At 37.9% G+C, this 16,221-nt stretch overlaps 1 protein-coding gene across 1 annotated transcript in view; it reads left to right on the top strand.

The window, feature by feature from the left end:
• Window positions 1-16,221, top strand: part of LOC150103022 (uncharacterized) — a 435,119-nt gene that overhangs the window by 209,607 nt on the left and 209,291 nt on the right. The window contains exon 12 of the mRNA XM_090398054.1: window positions 8,463-8,516. Within this exon, the coding sequence (XP_090254180.1) occupies window positions 8,463-8,516 (54 nt within the window). The remainder of the gene's footprint in view (window positions 1-8,462; window positions 8,517-16,221) is intronic.

Here is a 16,221-nt window from a genome sequence, read left to right as displayed (position 1 = left end):
AAAATTTAAAATAGAACAAAATATATGGTATCAGGATACAAAAAGGAAGTTGGCCACTACTACACCTGTTCTGAGAACCTCTTATGCTGAGAAGGTGACAGCAAAGAAAATGTCAACAGTATCTCAAACACATGTCTATTCCACAATTTGATAATTTCACCATTCTTGAACTTTATGCTCATGAGTGCTTCTCTCTTGAGCGCATCAGTCAATGACCTATGGGTTTTACTCCAGAAAAAACTCCAAAAATAGCTTCATTCAACGAGATCCTACTTTTCAAAAAATTTTGGCAAGGATCTTACTTAAAGATAAACCACCAGACACCCCACAGAAAAAAATGGATACTTTGGTATGCACTGAAAGTGAAGTAAACTTGCCAACTGATCCCTGACACATCATATGTATTGAATATTTTACCAGAGGAAGAGATGGATACTGACCTTCCATACTTCCCAAAAACAAGTGATAAATATAAGCCTGACAAAGGTAAGCCATCAACCTTCCGAAAACCAGACAAGTCTATAAAGCCAAAACAGTAGTTTTGGGTTTTGCGGGTTTTGCCTTTGATATTTTGCCAAAACCCACAACCAACAGTTGTGGGTTTTGCCAGAATATCGGTGATATCAAGATTTTGCTGTAGAAAAAAAAGTTTGTGTTTCTCTGTCTACAGTAAACATACTTAAAACCCAATGAGGACCCTCCCTTAAGGTATTTCACTGTGGTATGCAAGGACAGAACTAGAGATGGTCCTGCTCGTGAAGGAGTAGCTATTCCTTGTGAGCAGTCATACTCCCTTCCATCAGGTCCAGCTTAATACTGTTCAGGAAGCAGTAGCGATTTGCCTACCTGTGGGATTTCTTATTTCAGTATGTTCAGTTGATTTACCACTGAGTGCAGAGTTAAATGAAATCGATCTTAATGAAATTGATCTTGCAACTTCCTGACCCCATGCTTCTTATGGGTGGCTTTAATGGTCACAATACTCTGTGGGGTTAGTGCCAGCACAAATAGACAAGGTCGTATCATTGAACAAATCCTTGGGAATAGTGACCGCTCCCTTTTGAATTATAGACTCAATACTTTCTTCCATATGCCTACCCACTCATATTCTGCAGTTGATCTTACAATTTGTTCTCCTTTCATTCTTCCACTCTCATGTGGGATGTTGAAGAGAACATATATGGAAGCAATGTATTATGCACTAATACTATTGAAAAGTTGTAGAGCAAGGAATCTGATAGATGCCTGGAAAACCTAGAGATGGAAGAGTTGTCCTTAGGAGAAGTGAGAAAGGTGGAGATTTTTCTGATGGGACAAAAGGCAAAAAATATTCAGTATTTTTAAAACTTTTGCTATGCGTTCAGAAATGTCTTGCATATAAGAGATAGGAATTCAAGTTATTTCTTATGTATTGGAAGGGGTAGGGATGTCATAACTGTTAAAAGCTTTTTTGATGAAAGAATCCTTAAAATCATTTGATAAAAAAGGAGGATTTAATATGTCATAATTCTTTATGTAAAAGTTCATCTGAAGAACCTAAAGAATGAACCTAAAGAATGAATCTTCCAAAAAACTGAAAATGTAAGTTGCCATCTGGCTGACAAAACATTAGAAGGTCTAAACAGGCTAATTGGTTATTTACTTGTTACAATAATGAAATACCTTGTATCATAAGTTGGCATATTGAAAAGAATTATAAGAGGAGGAATACTCACATAAAATACTTGATTAGCATATAATTTTTGCCTAAGTATCATAGGCATCATCAGCACAAGATCAAATTTTGGAATTAAACATTAACAGATAATTCTAAAAAGCACCACCTAAGTAGCTAATGTAAGATAACTTAAATAACAGTAAATAAGTTAGGAAATTTACCTGACCTTTATAGTTATTATTTTAATTCTGGTTATTTACTACTTCTCCTAAGGTGAATTGAATCCTGGGGTGAAGTGCGTTTAATTTGGAAAGAAATAACTGCAACTTAGAGGAAGAGCATTCTAAATTGCAAAAGTATTATTATTATTATCCAGGCCTCCATAGAGTCAAAAGACTCATCGTGGGAGGTCATATTTAGGAAACACAAAGTTTATCATACCCCTCATATTGTGGAACTCATTGACTGTTCCTGCTCCAACCACTCTCTCAGGCAATGCATTCCAAGGTTCAACCACCCTCTTGCACACAGCCTCCTTTCGTAACTTCCAGGGATGGCCCCTTGTCATCGCTCCTTCCCAACGTTCCACCAAGTGAAAGAACTCTTCAATGTTTACCCTGTAACTGCCTCTCAACAGTTTAAGAGTCTCAATCATATCACCTCTCCTTCTTCTATCCACTAAACTCTGCAGTCCACATTCCCTCAGTCGATCCTCATAACTCATATTGTATAGTCCTGAAACCATCTTTGTTATCCTCCTCTATATCCTTTCCACAGTCAATTTATCCCCTTCAAATCCTGGGGACCAAATCTGAGAACAATAGTCTAAGTGTGGTCTGATCAGGGTCTTATCCAAAGGAATGATAACTCTTTTATCTCTGCAGGTCAGCATCCTTCTCAGTATTGCAGCAATCCTCTGAGTTACCCTCACCACCTTTGCAATATGCTCCCTGAATTTCAGTTTTCTGTCACTCATCACCCCCAGATCTCTTGTCTCCCCTACCTCCTCCAGTACAGCTCTTCCAATCGAGTATGCATCCTCCCATCGATGGATCCCAAACCTCAAGACTTGACATTTTGCTGCATTGAACCAACACCCATATTCATTTGCCCATCTGTCTAGTTTATTCAAATCCTCTTGCAGAGCTACCATATCTGCACTATTACTGATAACCCTTCCAAGCTTCATAACATCCGCAAACAACCGAATGTCCCCTTGCAGTCCATTGAATCATTGATATAAAGGTTGAAAAATACAGGTCCCAGTATTGAGCCTTGTGGAACCCCACTTGTAACCTTCAACTTCCTTGATATTGACTTTTCATTGAAGAAACAGTGGGAGGATATAACTGGGCAATGCCCCACCTGGCACACTAATTGATTATGCCATACCATCACAATGTATATGTAGTTTTAGTGAATGCAGAATACAGTTTGCTCAACTAAGTCCCAAATTTTTAGCTCATCTGTGTTTTTTTAGTTTGATTCTCAGTAATAACAGGACATGTCACAGGAAGGTAACAAGGATGCTATGTCAGAAACTCTATTGCTTCACCATATTAGGGCTTTAAAGTATTGTTAAAGGTAGCGAAAGAAAAGAGTGACAGAGTTATGATGGTGAGTCTGTTGCCACAGTATGACAGAGAGGAGTTTAGGAGGGCCATAATTGCAAATGACTTTATGCGCAGATTATGCAGACGGTGTGGTGTGGAATTCGTGGACATGTGGAATGAGTTTGATGGGCGAAAGGATTTATACAAGATGGATGGCCTGTGTTTGAATGGATTTGGTTTGTGGAGACTGGAAAACGTGTTGCTGAATGAAGTGAAAATGGATGTGCAGAACCAGGGAAACTAGAACTACCAAGGAGGGGGAGGGGAAGTGGATATGTGGACATCAGTGAGACAGTTGAGTGTAAGAATGTATATAATGTACCCGAGCCAGTACTAAGGACAAGAAATCGGAATGGGATAGTTAGAATAACGCATCAAGATAAGGGATGGGACAAAGGGACCTCTGCATTTCATGTATACTAATGCCAGGAATATCAGGAACAAGAAGGAAGAATTTTTGGTCTTGATTGGCTCTTCCTAGGCCACAGGTTATTGGCATTAATGAAACATGGCTGACAGAAGATGATATATAGTTAGTGGGATAGAATGTGTAGGTTATAGTGTGTTTAGGAGGGACAGAGAGAATAAAATGGGGGGAGAAGTGTTATTGATGATAGCTGATGAACTGCAGCCAATGAGAATTGAAGTTGTATTGCTGGATAGTGAAAAGAGCTCATTTGTGGCTATTTGGTATGAGATTGAGACTGGCAGAACAAAATATATAGTTGGGTGCTATAGACCAGGTGATAGAATAGATGGTGGAGATAGTATGCATAAACAAATTGATGAAATGAGTGGAAGGAGGGTAATTATTATGGGGAATTTCAACTATGGTAACATTGATTGGAAGGAGGAGAGGACACATGTGAGGAAGGAAATGGATTTTATTCAATTATTAAGGGATAACTATTTGAGACAGCATGTAATTGAAAATACTAGGGGTTTGAGAGTGCTTGACCTGGTAATAGCATCTGAGAATTTGACTGTAATGAATATGACCATGTTGCCACCTGTTGGTGAGAGTGATCATAAGGTCTTGACCTGGGAGGTGGCTAAAGGTGTGGAATTTTCGATTAAGACAGGGTATATGTGGAATTACCATGCTGGCAAGTATGACAAGCTTAGGAGATTGATTGGATCAGTGCCATGCAATGTAAAACTGCATGTTGGATTGGATGTCGATAGAGCATGGGAAGTGGTCAAGGAGCATTTACAGGAGGTTATGGCTGATTATATACCTAGGGTCCGAATAGTAAAACAAGTAGGGGTTAAATAGATGAATAACACTGTTAAGCTTGAGCTGCAAAAAAAGAAACAACTGTGGAGGGAATTTAAAGAGAAAGGTGACCTGCAGGCACACGAACGGTATAAAGCACACGCCAGAAGGGTAACGAGTTTGGTAAAAAAAGCAAAAGCGGATTATGAAAGGAAACTAGCTATGCAAGCTAAAGAGAATCCCAAACAGTTCTTTCAATATGCTGCAAGCAAAAAAAAAAAAAAAAAACAGTACACGGCAGAATGATTTTAAGGAATGACGATGGTAAGGAGGTCACTGAATCAGTCTATATAATGGAATTACTGAGCAAGCACTTTGCAAGAGTATATCATCTAGGTGGTGACATTGAAAAAATGTAGGAACCATTAGTTTATACGGGAATTGTGATGAATGAAGTGGAGGTGAATAGTCTATTACAGAACCTTAATGTGAATACATCTGTGAGATTGGATGGTATACCGGCACGGGTCTTATGTGAAGCAGCTAAGCCCTTGACCATGTTGTTTAATCTGAGTCTCGGGTCTGGTGTAGTCCCGAAGGTGTGGAAAGAGGGGAAAATAGTTCCACTGCATAAAGGAGGATCCAAGACTACTGTTGCAAATTACTGACTGATCAGCATATCAGGAGTCATTGTCAAGGTCTTGGAGAAAGTAGTCAAGGGAAAAATACAGGAATGGATTGATGAAAATGAGATACTGTACGGGGGGACAGCATGGCTTTGTGAAGGGTAGATCATGCCTCAGTAACTTGCTCAAGTTTTATAACACAGTGACGGCTGAACTGGATAAGGGTAATGGGTTTACAGTGATACTGCTAGACCTGGCTAAGGCATTTGACAGGATACCGCATGGATTTCTAATCCGTAAACTACAACATATGAGAATGGATATAGGGTTGGTGAGATGAATAGGTGGGTGGTTGATGGAGAGATATCAGAGAGTAGTTTATTCAGGAGTAGAGTCCAAAAGACGGCCAGTGATTAGTGGTGTGCCTCAGGGTTCTGTTCTTGAACCACTGCTGTATATGTTCATTAACGATATAGGAAAGGATCTAAGAGGAACAGTTCATTTGTTCACTGATGATGCAAAGTTAGGTAGGGCAATAGTGAATGCAGAAGATGTCAAAATCTTGCAGGAAGACTTGGATAGATTGGAGTTTTGGGCTAAGGAGAATGGATGTCAATTTAATGTGACAAAATGTAAGGTTATGCATTTTGGGGTGAAAAGATTAGCAGCAGTATACCACATTGGTGGAACTGTACCCCTGGAGATTGATGAGGCCAGGGACTTGGGAGTGTTGGTGGATAGGGAGATGAAGTTTATGGGGCACATTGCAAAAGTGGCTAAATCAGCTCATCAACTCACTTGGTTGTTGAAAAATATTTTGATGAGCAGAGACAAGCAAGTTATTGTACCTCTGTACCGAGCCTTGATAAGACCTCACCTCAACTACTGTGCCCAGATTTGGTCACCAAGGTTTTTTCTTGATGGAGAGGAGGTGGAGAGGATCCGGAGGCGAGTGACCAAGATGATAGAGGTCTATGGAATGAACCTTATGAGAACAGGTTGAGGATTTGTGGGTTGCAGAAATTGGTTGATAGGCGGAAGAGGGGAGATATGATTAAGACATTCAAATTGCTAAAGGGTTTCTATAGGATTAATGCATATGTTTGAGATCAGGACTGGTGGTGGGAGAACAAGGGACACCTATGGAAGCTGGGCAAGAGTGTGGCTAGGAAGGGTGTTAAGCTGGGTTCTTTACTTTTAGAGTAGTAAAGGAGTGGAATAAGCTGCCAGAGTCTGTTGTGGGTGGTATGACGGTGAGTGAGTTCAAGGCAAGGTATGATAGATACTGTGAGAATGTTGTATAGTTGTGTGGACATGATGTTTAGGGCCTACCTCAACGAGTCTAAGGACTTGTAGTCGCCCGTAATAATAATAATATCTTTTATCATCTGCACAGAATCATCCTCCTAGTTATGAAGCATTGATTCTTAAGCAACTGTGTGTGTGTGTGTGTTTTTATGAATGTACGTAGGTGTGTATGTATGTATATTCTCATTCCATGTTAGGCCCACCAGACTTATCACATCCAAGTAACATGGCTTCTTTAAAATCTGAATATTATTATTATTATTATTATTCAGGCCTCCATGGAGTCAAAAGACTCATCGTGGGAGTTCTTCCTAAGAACATAAAGTCTGTCAAGACTCATCGAGGGGAGGTTCCCCCTAAGAAACACCAAGTCTATCATACCACTCTTTAAACTCATTGACAGTTCTCGCTCCCACCACTCCATCAGGCAGTGTGCATTCCACTGTTCAACCACCCTCCATGAAAAGAAACCACTCCTTACCCTCTTTCTCACAGTTTCCTTTCGTAACTTCCAGGGATGGCCTTTTGTCATCACTCCTTCCTGCTGTTCAACCAAGCAAAAGAACTCCCCAGTGTCAACCCTGTAACCACCTCTTAACAGTTTAAAAGTCTCGATCATATCACCTCTCCTTCTTCTATCCACCAAACTCTGCAGTCACCATTCCCTCAGCCGATCCTCATAACTATCCCTGTACAGTCCTGAAACCATCTTTGTCATTCGTCTTTGTATCCTTTCCGCAGTTAATTTATCCCCTTCAGATGCTGTGGACCAAATCTGAGAATAATAGTCCAAGTGTGGCCTGATCAGGGTCTTATACAACGGAATGATAACTCTTTTATCTCTGCAGGTCAGTGTCCTCATTATTGCAGCAATCCTGTGTGTTATCTTCACCACCTTTGCAATATGTCCCCTAAATTTCAGGTTTCTATCAATCATCAACCCCCAGATCTCTTGTCTCTCCTACTTCCTCCAGTATAACTCCTCCCATAGAGTATGCAGTGTCCCATCGATGTTTCCCAAACCTCAAGACCTTACATTTTGCTGCATTGAACTGGCACCCCCCCCCCATTCTGAAAAGATACATCTGAAAGGCACATCTGAAAAGATATCTAGGGTGCTTAACAAACACCAACTATGTACTGCATTTAAATCTTATGTGAAATTGGCAACTCTCATCCGTTCACCTAAGGACAGATCCTCTCCTTTATCGCATCCAGGTGTCTATGAAGTGCCCTGTTCATGCCATTGAGCCTACTATGGACAGACAGGAAAAAAGACAGGATATATTTTTTGTGTTCACTGAGGCGGATGTCCACATCTGCCTCGGTGAACACAAAAAATACATCCAGCACTTTCGTTATGGCAAGTAAGGTCTGGCAGATCATGCTTTGGATACCCCTGCACACAGGATCAATTGGAAAGAAACAAAAGTACTGCACAGAAGCTCTTACAAGTCAGAGAGGTTGTTCCTGGAATCAACAGAAGCCCTGAAACATACTCCAAACCTCAGCAATTATGGCTGTATAAATCTGCCAAAGATTTGGGAGACAGTCATCCTAAGACCAAATTAGTATCTGTTTTTTTTTTTTAACTTAGATGGTGCCTAATAAGGTCTTTAGTCTTTGTGTTGCACGCTACAATTACTCATACTAGTCCCACTGTTACACCGGATTGCAGTTGTTTCGCTACTGTAACAAACTTTGTTTGTATGCTCTGAAGATGCTGGATATAATACCAGCGAAATATTAGCGTTTAAGTTAATAAATAGATATTTTATTAACTTAAATAGTTAATAAAAAAAATAGTTATTTTCTTATCAATCTGTGTTTGTATCTATACCATTAAAATCTAATCAACATGTGTGACTAACACATCAGCCTTTCCACACCATTGTTTTGTTGTTTTTCTGATGACTAAGAATAATGCTATTGTGGAAGAATTTTGAACACCGTTAATCAGTGGAGATTTAAAGTTTTTTTTTTTTTTAAATTTTTTAAAATGCTTTATGAGTCAAAAATGAACTAAAGTTTGATATTTTTAGGTCATTGAATGTGAAAAAATTCAAGGAGCTTCAAATAACATGGAAGAATCACAGGTAAAATGACTTTATAGCTCTCCATTATTAGCAGTCATTTTTATTTTTAATAGTATTGTATTGTTTATGATGCTGTCTTTAACAAATCTCATTGTTTTGTAGTGCATTTAAAAATTGTCTTATATGCAATATATTTCATTGCTTAAATATAAAGGATTATTTCCCATCATGACTATCCACCAAGCAAGATGTTTTTGAAAATTTAACACCAATGATAAGTATAATGTTGATTATATGTTGAGTAAAATTGAATGTGTCTTTTTGTGAATCTTTTTAAATAAAGTTTGCAGATATAGAGAAATAGACATATTTCTCCATTTTCTATATTGTTTCTCTTAAATTGAAGAAATTTTATTTATTTTCTGTGTGGAGCCAATAAAAAATTTATTATTTTGCTTGTCTCAGTTGATAAAGGTGCCACTGCTTCTTTGCAACAAATTCTATTGGTTTGAATCTCACCTAAGGCACACATGAAAACTTGCTCAGAACCAACTTCCAATGTTTATAAAACTGCTTTAAAAATAAAAAGAGACGAATAACATAATATAAGAAGAATATTAACATAATTTGGCAATATGTAATTTAAGCCAATGTAGTGTACATTCTATTTTTAAATGATCTATTGTTAGTATTCCACCCTGTATTTTTTAAAACTGTTCTTGTAGTGCCACTGAAGATGGTCTGCAACTTTCAGACCGAAATATTTGGCTAATTAAATATCTTTCTTGTATTTACGTGCTCATATATTAATTATAGTGTACAGTTTGGTTAGCTGTTATCAGCTGATTCTATTTGTTCATTATCTAGGTGGATGCCTAGTTACATGAAGGTAAAGATTGGACATTGGGTCAGAAGTCCTTGTCATTTCCCTGCATCCCTTACAAGGTGTGTGGAAGTCTACTCCAAGTTATCTGTCTTTGATGTTAAAAGACTCCCTCAGTGGGTACACATTATAATTTAGAAATCATACTTCTGGAAGACTGGAGCATAGCCTTTATAATAGTGCCCATGTATAAAAGGAGAAATGAAACTGACTGTGAGAATTGAAGAAACTTTCCTGTTGAGTGTTCTTAATGTAGTGTAAGCAACCACACTTGTGAAGAGATGATACTTTTTATAAGTCAGTTGACACACGTTTGATCAGTTAATTGAAAGGTTGTTGTTTCAATAGTTGGATAAATAGTAGATTACTGTAATTGAAGGATATAAAAGAAAAAGAAATTATGTAAAATCAGGTGTAAGCCAAGGGACAATGATACATGCTATCTCCACTGTTATTCATCATCTATACAGATTGTGCCATAAAGGAAAGTGGCATAAAACTCGGTTCTTTATTTTATGCAGAAGATTTGAACATTTGCAGATTCAGTACAAATGTTCAAGAATCATTACCTAAATTGAAAAACAGTAGCAGTATTCTGAATGGAAAACTTAAACAAGTAAAAAATATTTCAAGTATAATACATAAAGATGTTTAGGCACAATTTTTAGTAAAGATAGCAAATTAAATATGGAAACAGTTTGAAATATGAAAACAGCAGAGAGAGTACAAAGGAGAGTGTTAAAAATTATATCAGGATTGTGGAATGCTGATTATGAAGACAGATTGAGAATTTGTAGATTGCAGATACTAGCAAACAGGAGAAAGAGGGGAGATATGATTGAGACTTACAAACTTCTGAAAGAGTCATGCAGGATTTCAATTGATGAAATTTTTCAGTTTATGGAGGGTGGGGAAAGGACTAGATGGCATCCTTAGAAGCTGAGAATGTAGGCTACTTTGAAGCGGGTGAGGACTAGATTTTTCTTTCATAGGGCGGTGCATGATTGGAATGGATTGCCAGTGGATGTTGTGAGTGCAAGTAGTATGAATGAATTCAAGAATAAGTATGATAGCTGGTGTGTGTGTGTGTGTGTGTGTGTGTGTGTGTGTGTGTGTGTGTGTGTGTGGCATGTGACCTCCCTCGATGAGTCTTTGACTCCCTGGAGGTCTCTCTTAATAATAATAATAATAATAATTATTATTATTATTATTGATCTGAGAGTTGGGTTTGATATAAAACAGTTAATCAGTGACTAGAGATAACAGACTTGAAAAAGTTCTGAGAAAAATTAAGTGTGAACAGGTTGCACCACTGGTAGAATTATTAAAATTGAAGATATTCGAAAGGAACTTGATAGGTAGTGTTATACACTACACATTCTGTTCACATATTCCTGAATGATGTATGATCAAATCTAATCTAAGGTGGTATCGTCACTTAAATGAAATATGTAAGGACAGATTAGGAAGGCAAATGTTTCATACCATGGTGGGACATCAATTCACCTAAACCTTAGTCTTAGGTGAATTGCAGTGATTGTCATAATTTTTAATAAACCGAATGGGTTTCTGAATGCTTTTTTTTTTTTTTTTTGATATAGTGTTTTTCTTGACAATGTGGAACTGTTAGACAATAAATAAACTTATGTAGGAAATGGGAAGAACTTTGTGAGTTAAAGATTACCATAAATGACCTCTGCAGCATTGCATCAGAGGTGGGAGAATATTAACTAGAGAGATGAGTAGTGTGATAGAGGGTGAGAATAATGAGCAAAATATAAATAAAAAAATAAGAGTGGGGAGTGTGGAAAGTTTGAATAATTGTGAAGTTTTCGGAGATGGTCTTAATTGGGAGGATGAATGGCGAGCAAGAATGGCTAACTTGCAGAGAGACAGAGAGAGATGAGCTGAAAGAGGAGGTGGAATGTCTCGGGAATGAGTTGAGAAATGTGAAAGATGAGATTAAGTGAATGAAAGAGATGAATGCTGAATCAGAGTAGGAGTGAGAGAGAGTTATGGGAATGATAGAAGAGGAGAAAATAGAAACAGTAGAAGAGAGGGAATGAGAGAGAGTTATGGGAATGATAGAAGAGGAGAGAATAGAAACAGTAGGAGGGAGGGAATGAGATGGATGCAAGGAAGTGCTGGAACCAGGGATAGAGAGACGACAGGTAAGTAGGGGAACACAGAAAGAGAAAGTGGTAGAGGGGAGAGAGAGAGAGAGTGAGGGATGCAGGTGAGCAATCAAGGAACAGAGTGGTAAGAGGTGTGATGTATGGAAACTCAGTGATCTGGTCTGCAAGATGGATGCCAGAGGAGTGTTTTCCTGGAGGAACAATAGAAAGTGTGGCTGTGGAAATTAAGCGGGATGAAAGGGTGGATGAGATGATTGTGATGGTGGCATGAATGACTTGAGAGGCAGTGTAAATTGGGTGCTGAAAGATCTGAGATTCATGCTTGAGGCATGCAAGGAATGGAAGGAAGCTAAGATAGTGGCATTGCTATGGGTGATAGCAGACTGAAGTGTCTAATTATAAGCCAGTTTGTATGTCATCTGTAATTGTTAAGGTTTTGGAGAAATTAGTGAGGGACTGTATACATCGTTGGACAGATGAGGGTAATGTTATCTGCGGGAGTCGAGATGGATTTGTCAAGGGGCACGCTTGCTTTAGTAATATGATTGCCTTTTATAATAAAGTGACAAGAGCGGTTGATGAAGAAAAGGCATACACTGCCATTTTTTTTTGGATTTTGCAAAAGCATTTGACAGGGTGCCACATGATAAGCTGATATTTAAGTTACAGCACATGGGGTTTAAATGTCAGGTTAGTCAACTGGATTCAGGATTGGCTGTCTGATAGGTATCAGAGAGTTCTGTGTGGTGGGGCAATATCAATAAGCAGAAGGTTACAAGTGGATTTCCACAGGGCTCAGTTTGTTTGCAGATGATGTGAATATGGGAAGGGTTATTAGTAATAGTTTACTAATAACCCTTCTACTAATAATAATGGTTTAATGCAGCAAAATGTAAAGTCTTGAAGTTTGGGATACATCGATGGGAGCATGCATACTCAGTTGGAGGAGCTGTGTTGGAGGAAGTATGGGGGGGGGAGACAAGAGATCTGGGGTGATGATTGATAGAAACCTGAAATTCAGGGAACTTATTGCAAAGGTGGTGAAGGTGACACAGAGGATTGCTGCAATACTGAGAAGGATGCTGACCTGCAGAGATAAAAGAGTTGTCATTCCATTGTATAAAGCCCTGATCAGACCACACTTGGACTATTTTCTCAACTTTGGTTCCCAGGATTTGAAGGGAATAAATTAACCGTGGAAAGGGGACATAATCAGATGACAAAAATGGTCTCAGGACTGTACAATGTTAGTTATGAGGATCTGCTGAGGGACTGCAGAGCTTGGTAGCTAGAAGAAGGAGAGGTGATATGATTGAGACTTTTAAACTGTTGTGAAGTAGTTCCGAGATTGACAGCTGGGAGTTTTTTCGCTTGGTGAAACAGGGGGAAGGAGCAAAGACAAGGGGCCATCCCTGGAAGTTACAAAAGGAAGCTGTGAGCAAGAGAGTGAGAAGTGGTTTCTTTGCATGGAGGATGGTTGAATCACAAGAATGGTCAATAACAAGTGGTATGATAGACTCTGTGTTTTCTAGGAAGGACCTCCCACGATGAGTCCTTTGACTCCATGGAGACCTGAATAATAATACTAAGAAGAAGAACCTCTCTTTACAGTAATCTATTTTGTTTTCTGTACTTTTATTGGATGGTCATGCTTGTCATTGCAACTGTGTAACTATGCTCATCTTATAAGAATTACCGTATTTTTCGGACCATAAGACGCACCTTTTTACATAGAAAAATCGACTTGAAATTGGGGTGCGTCTTATGGTCCGAAGGTAGCGTTAAAATATGAATCTTTACACTGTACCGAAGCTCAATTACTGGCGCAATATGTTAATATAATTAGTAAGTACGCCACTTAAGGTAGGTACCTAAATTATCTCACTGCATGGGTGAATCAGTGATTTAGAGCATCAATACTCATTAGTGTGTAAACATGTGCTTTTGTACGGTTCATTTAAATTATTTTTTATAAGGCGTTAAAATTTTTATCTTAAAATTACAAAAAATGAGTGTAAAACAAAAAAGACTCATATAACGTGAGTTTTAAATTAAATGTGATAAATTATGCAAAACAATATGGAAACAGAGCAGCAGAAAGATGTTTTGGTCCACCACCAACAGAAAAAAATGATTTGCGAGTGGAGAAAACAAGAGGAACAATTAAAACTGCTATGTAAACACACAAAAACATTCCGTTCGCACCTAGAAAAATGGCCAGAATTAAAAGTACAAATGAAAAATTAGGTAACAAATCATCGAAACATGGGAATACCTGTTTCTATGAAACTTATAATTTTTGAAGTGAAACAATGGGCAACTGCCAATGGAATTTTAGATTTTACCGGATCACCGTCTTGGTGCTTTAGATTTATGAAAAGACATGGGTTATGCATGCATACAAAAACCACTCTAGCCCAAAAAAGCCGACTGACTGAAGCTAAAATTATAGAATTCCATAGATTTGTCATATCAGTGAGAAGGAAATTTAACATGGAGCTTAATCAAATTGAGAACATGGATGAAGTGCATCTAACTTTTGATGTTCCTTCAAATCAGATAGTAGATTCAAAACACACCAAACCAACAGTGATCAAAACAACAGGGCACGAAAAAACTCACTATACTGTAGTTTTAGCTACGGTGTAGTGAGTTTTGTTCCATCCACGCAACAAAACTCCAGCGTGGATGGAACAAAACTACCCCCCCCCCCCACCCCCATGTTAATCTTCAAGAGAAAAACGTTACCGAGAGATGAAATTCCTCGTGGCATTATTATCCACGTTCAAGATAAAGGCTGGATGGATGAAACAGGAATGAAATTATGGATACAAAAGATATTGGCAAAACATCCAGGTGCGTTGTTTAAAAAAGCATGTGATGTTAGTGCGGGATCAATTCAGACTGCATAAAACAGAATCAACCAAGAAGCTTCTAAAAGAAATAAATACAGAATTAGCTGTTATTTCTGGAGGCCTTACAAGTCAATTACAACTCTTGGATGGATTTGTTAATAAACCATTCAAAAATTTTATGCGGGAAGAGTGGAACAAATGGATGGCAAAGCCAAATCACGATGTTACAGCAACAGTACGTATGAAACGGCCAACAATTTCAGAAGTATGTACCTGGGTGAAAAATCCATGGGAAGCTGTGAAAGAAGAGGCGATTATAAAGTCATTTAAGAAATGCGGGATAAGTAATGTGATGGTTGGTACCGAAGATGACGCAGTTTTTGAAGGGAGTGACAACAATAATTCAGACGAAAGTAATACGAACAGTGACATTAATGAGACCAGTGATAGTACCGAGAGTGAAGATGAACTGAATATTGCTAATACAAATGATTGTAACAATAAATAAAAATTAAGTAAGAATTTGTAAATAACTTTATATAATAAAATATTTTTTTCTAAAAATCGTCTCATAAATTTGGGGTGCTTCTTATTGTCCGAAAAATACGGTAGCTGTGAATAAAATATGAGATACAGGTTTACGCTTCAGTTTACCCCTCGGTTTATGCTTCAGTTTCGTTCCTGAAAAAACGGCCGTAAACTGAATCAGCGTAAAACAAACCCAATTTTAATGAGAGGTATGAAGTTACGTTCCACGCAGTCAAAAAATATGCACATGAAGTATGTGTAACATTATTATATTTAAAACTTTGATATACATACATATATATATATATATTTGTTAAAATAAATTATTAATAACAAAAACAAAACAAAATTATATACAAAAAATATGAAACTTTGAAAAGATATTACATATTTCTATGTTGAAGTTCCTGGTTTCGGATCACCTGCATTTTTTTAAAAAAAAAGTATCCAGTGTTAACTGCCTAGATTTTCTTTTTCTTTCTTTAAGGAGTTCAGTGTAAAGTCGAATAGATGTGATTACACTCCTTTTTACATTCACACTCCATTCCCAATCGTGGTCCATTTCTCAGAGTTCATCAGTCAATATCTCTATGCTTGCAAGGATATGCTGGAAATCGGCCGTTTTCGTATCTCTCAGAGGACCTTCTTTGTTTTCTTTCTCCTTCTTTGGATGTTGACGTAATTGTTCGGCTAATTCTTTTAAGTCTTCATTGGAAAGCGGTTTATAATGGCTCTCTAAGACTTCTGTCACATCTTCACCTGTAATATTATACAATCCTACCTCTCACGCAAGCTTGGTAACGTCTTCAATAATATTCTCCTCTTGCTTTAATTCCTTGAAGTCATGCATAAATGCTGGAAAAAGATTTCGCCATGCTCCTTTTAAACACTTTGCTGACACATTGTTCCAAGCTGCCTCGATGTTGTTAATGCCCTTCAAAATATCGAATGACCGCCAATAGTCTTTAATAGTTTTTCCTGAAGTGTCCAAGACTCTTACCATTTCCATAAATGTTATACGGAGATAATAGACTTTGAAGATTGACATAACCCCTGATCCATCAGTTGCAAAAGCGATGGTGTGTTTGGAGGCATGTAAACAACCTTGACATCCAATGGTGTTATTACTTCAGCAAGGTTTTGAGGATGTCCAGGGGCATTATCCAAGAGAAGCAATGCCTGGCAAATCATTTTCTTTAAAGAAGCGAAGCACGATAATGATAATAATTTTTTTCATGAAGTTTGTCCATGCTATAACTTAGTTTTGCATTTAGTGCTGCCGTAGATTGTTGCACATACTGTTTTATTCTGCATTTTTCATAATTGTAGTAACAGTCGACGGAGATAAGTTCATACTTCTACAG

The sequence above is a fragment of the Typopeltis vanoorti genome, chromosome 9 (genome assembly GCF_054136105.1).
Source record: "Typopeltis vanoorti isolate ZY-2024b chromosome 9, IOZ_Tvanoo_1.0, whole genome shotgun sequence".
NCBI lineage: Eukaryota > Metazoa > Arthropoda > Arachnida > Uropygi > Thelyphonidae > Typopeltis > Typopeltis vanoorti.
The sequence above is the reverse complement of the archived record's forward strand: the minus strand, read 5'-3'. Positions and strand labels throughout refer to the sequence as shown.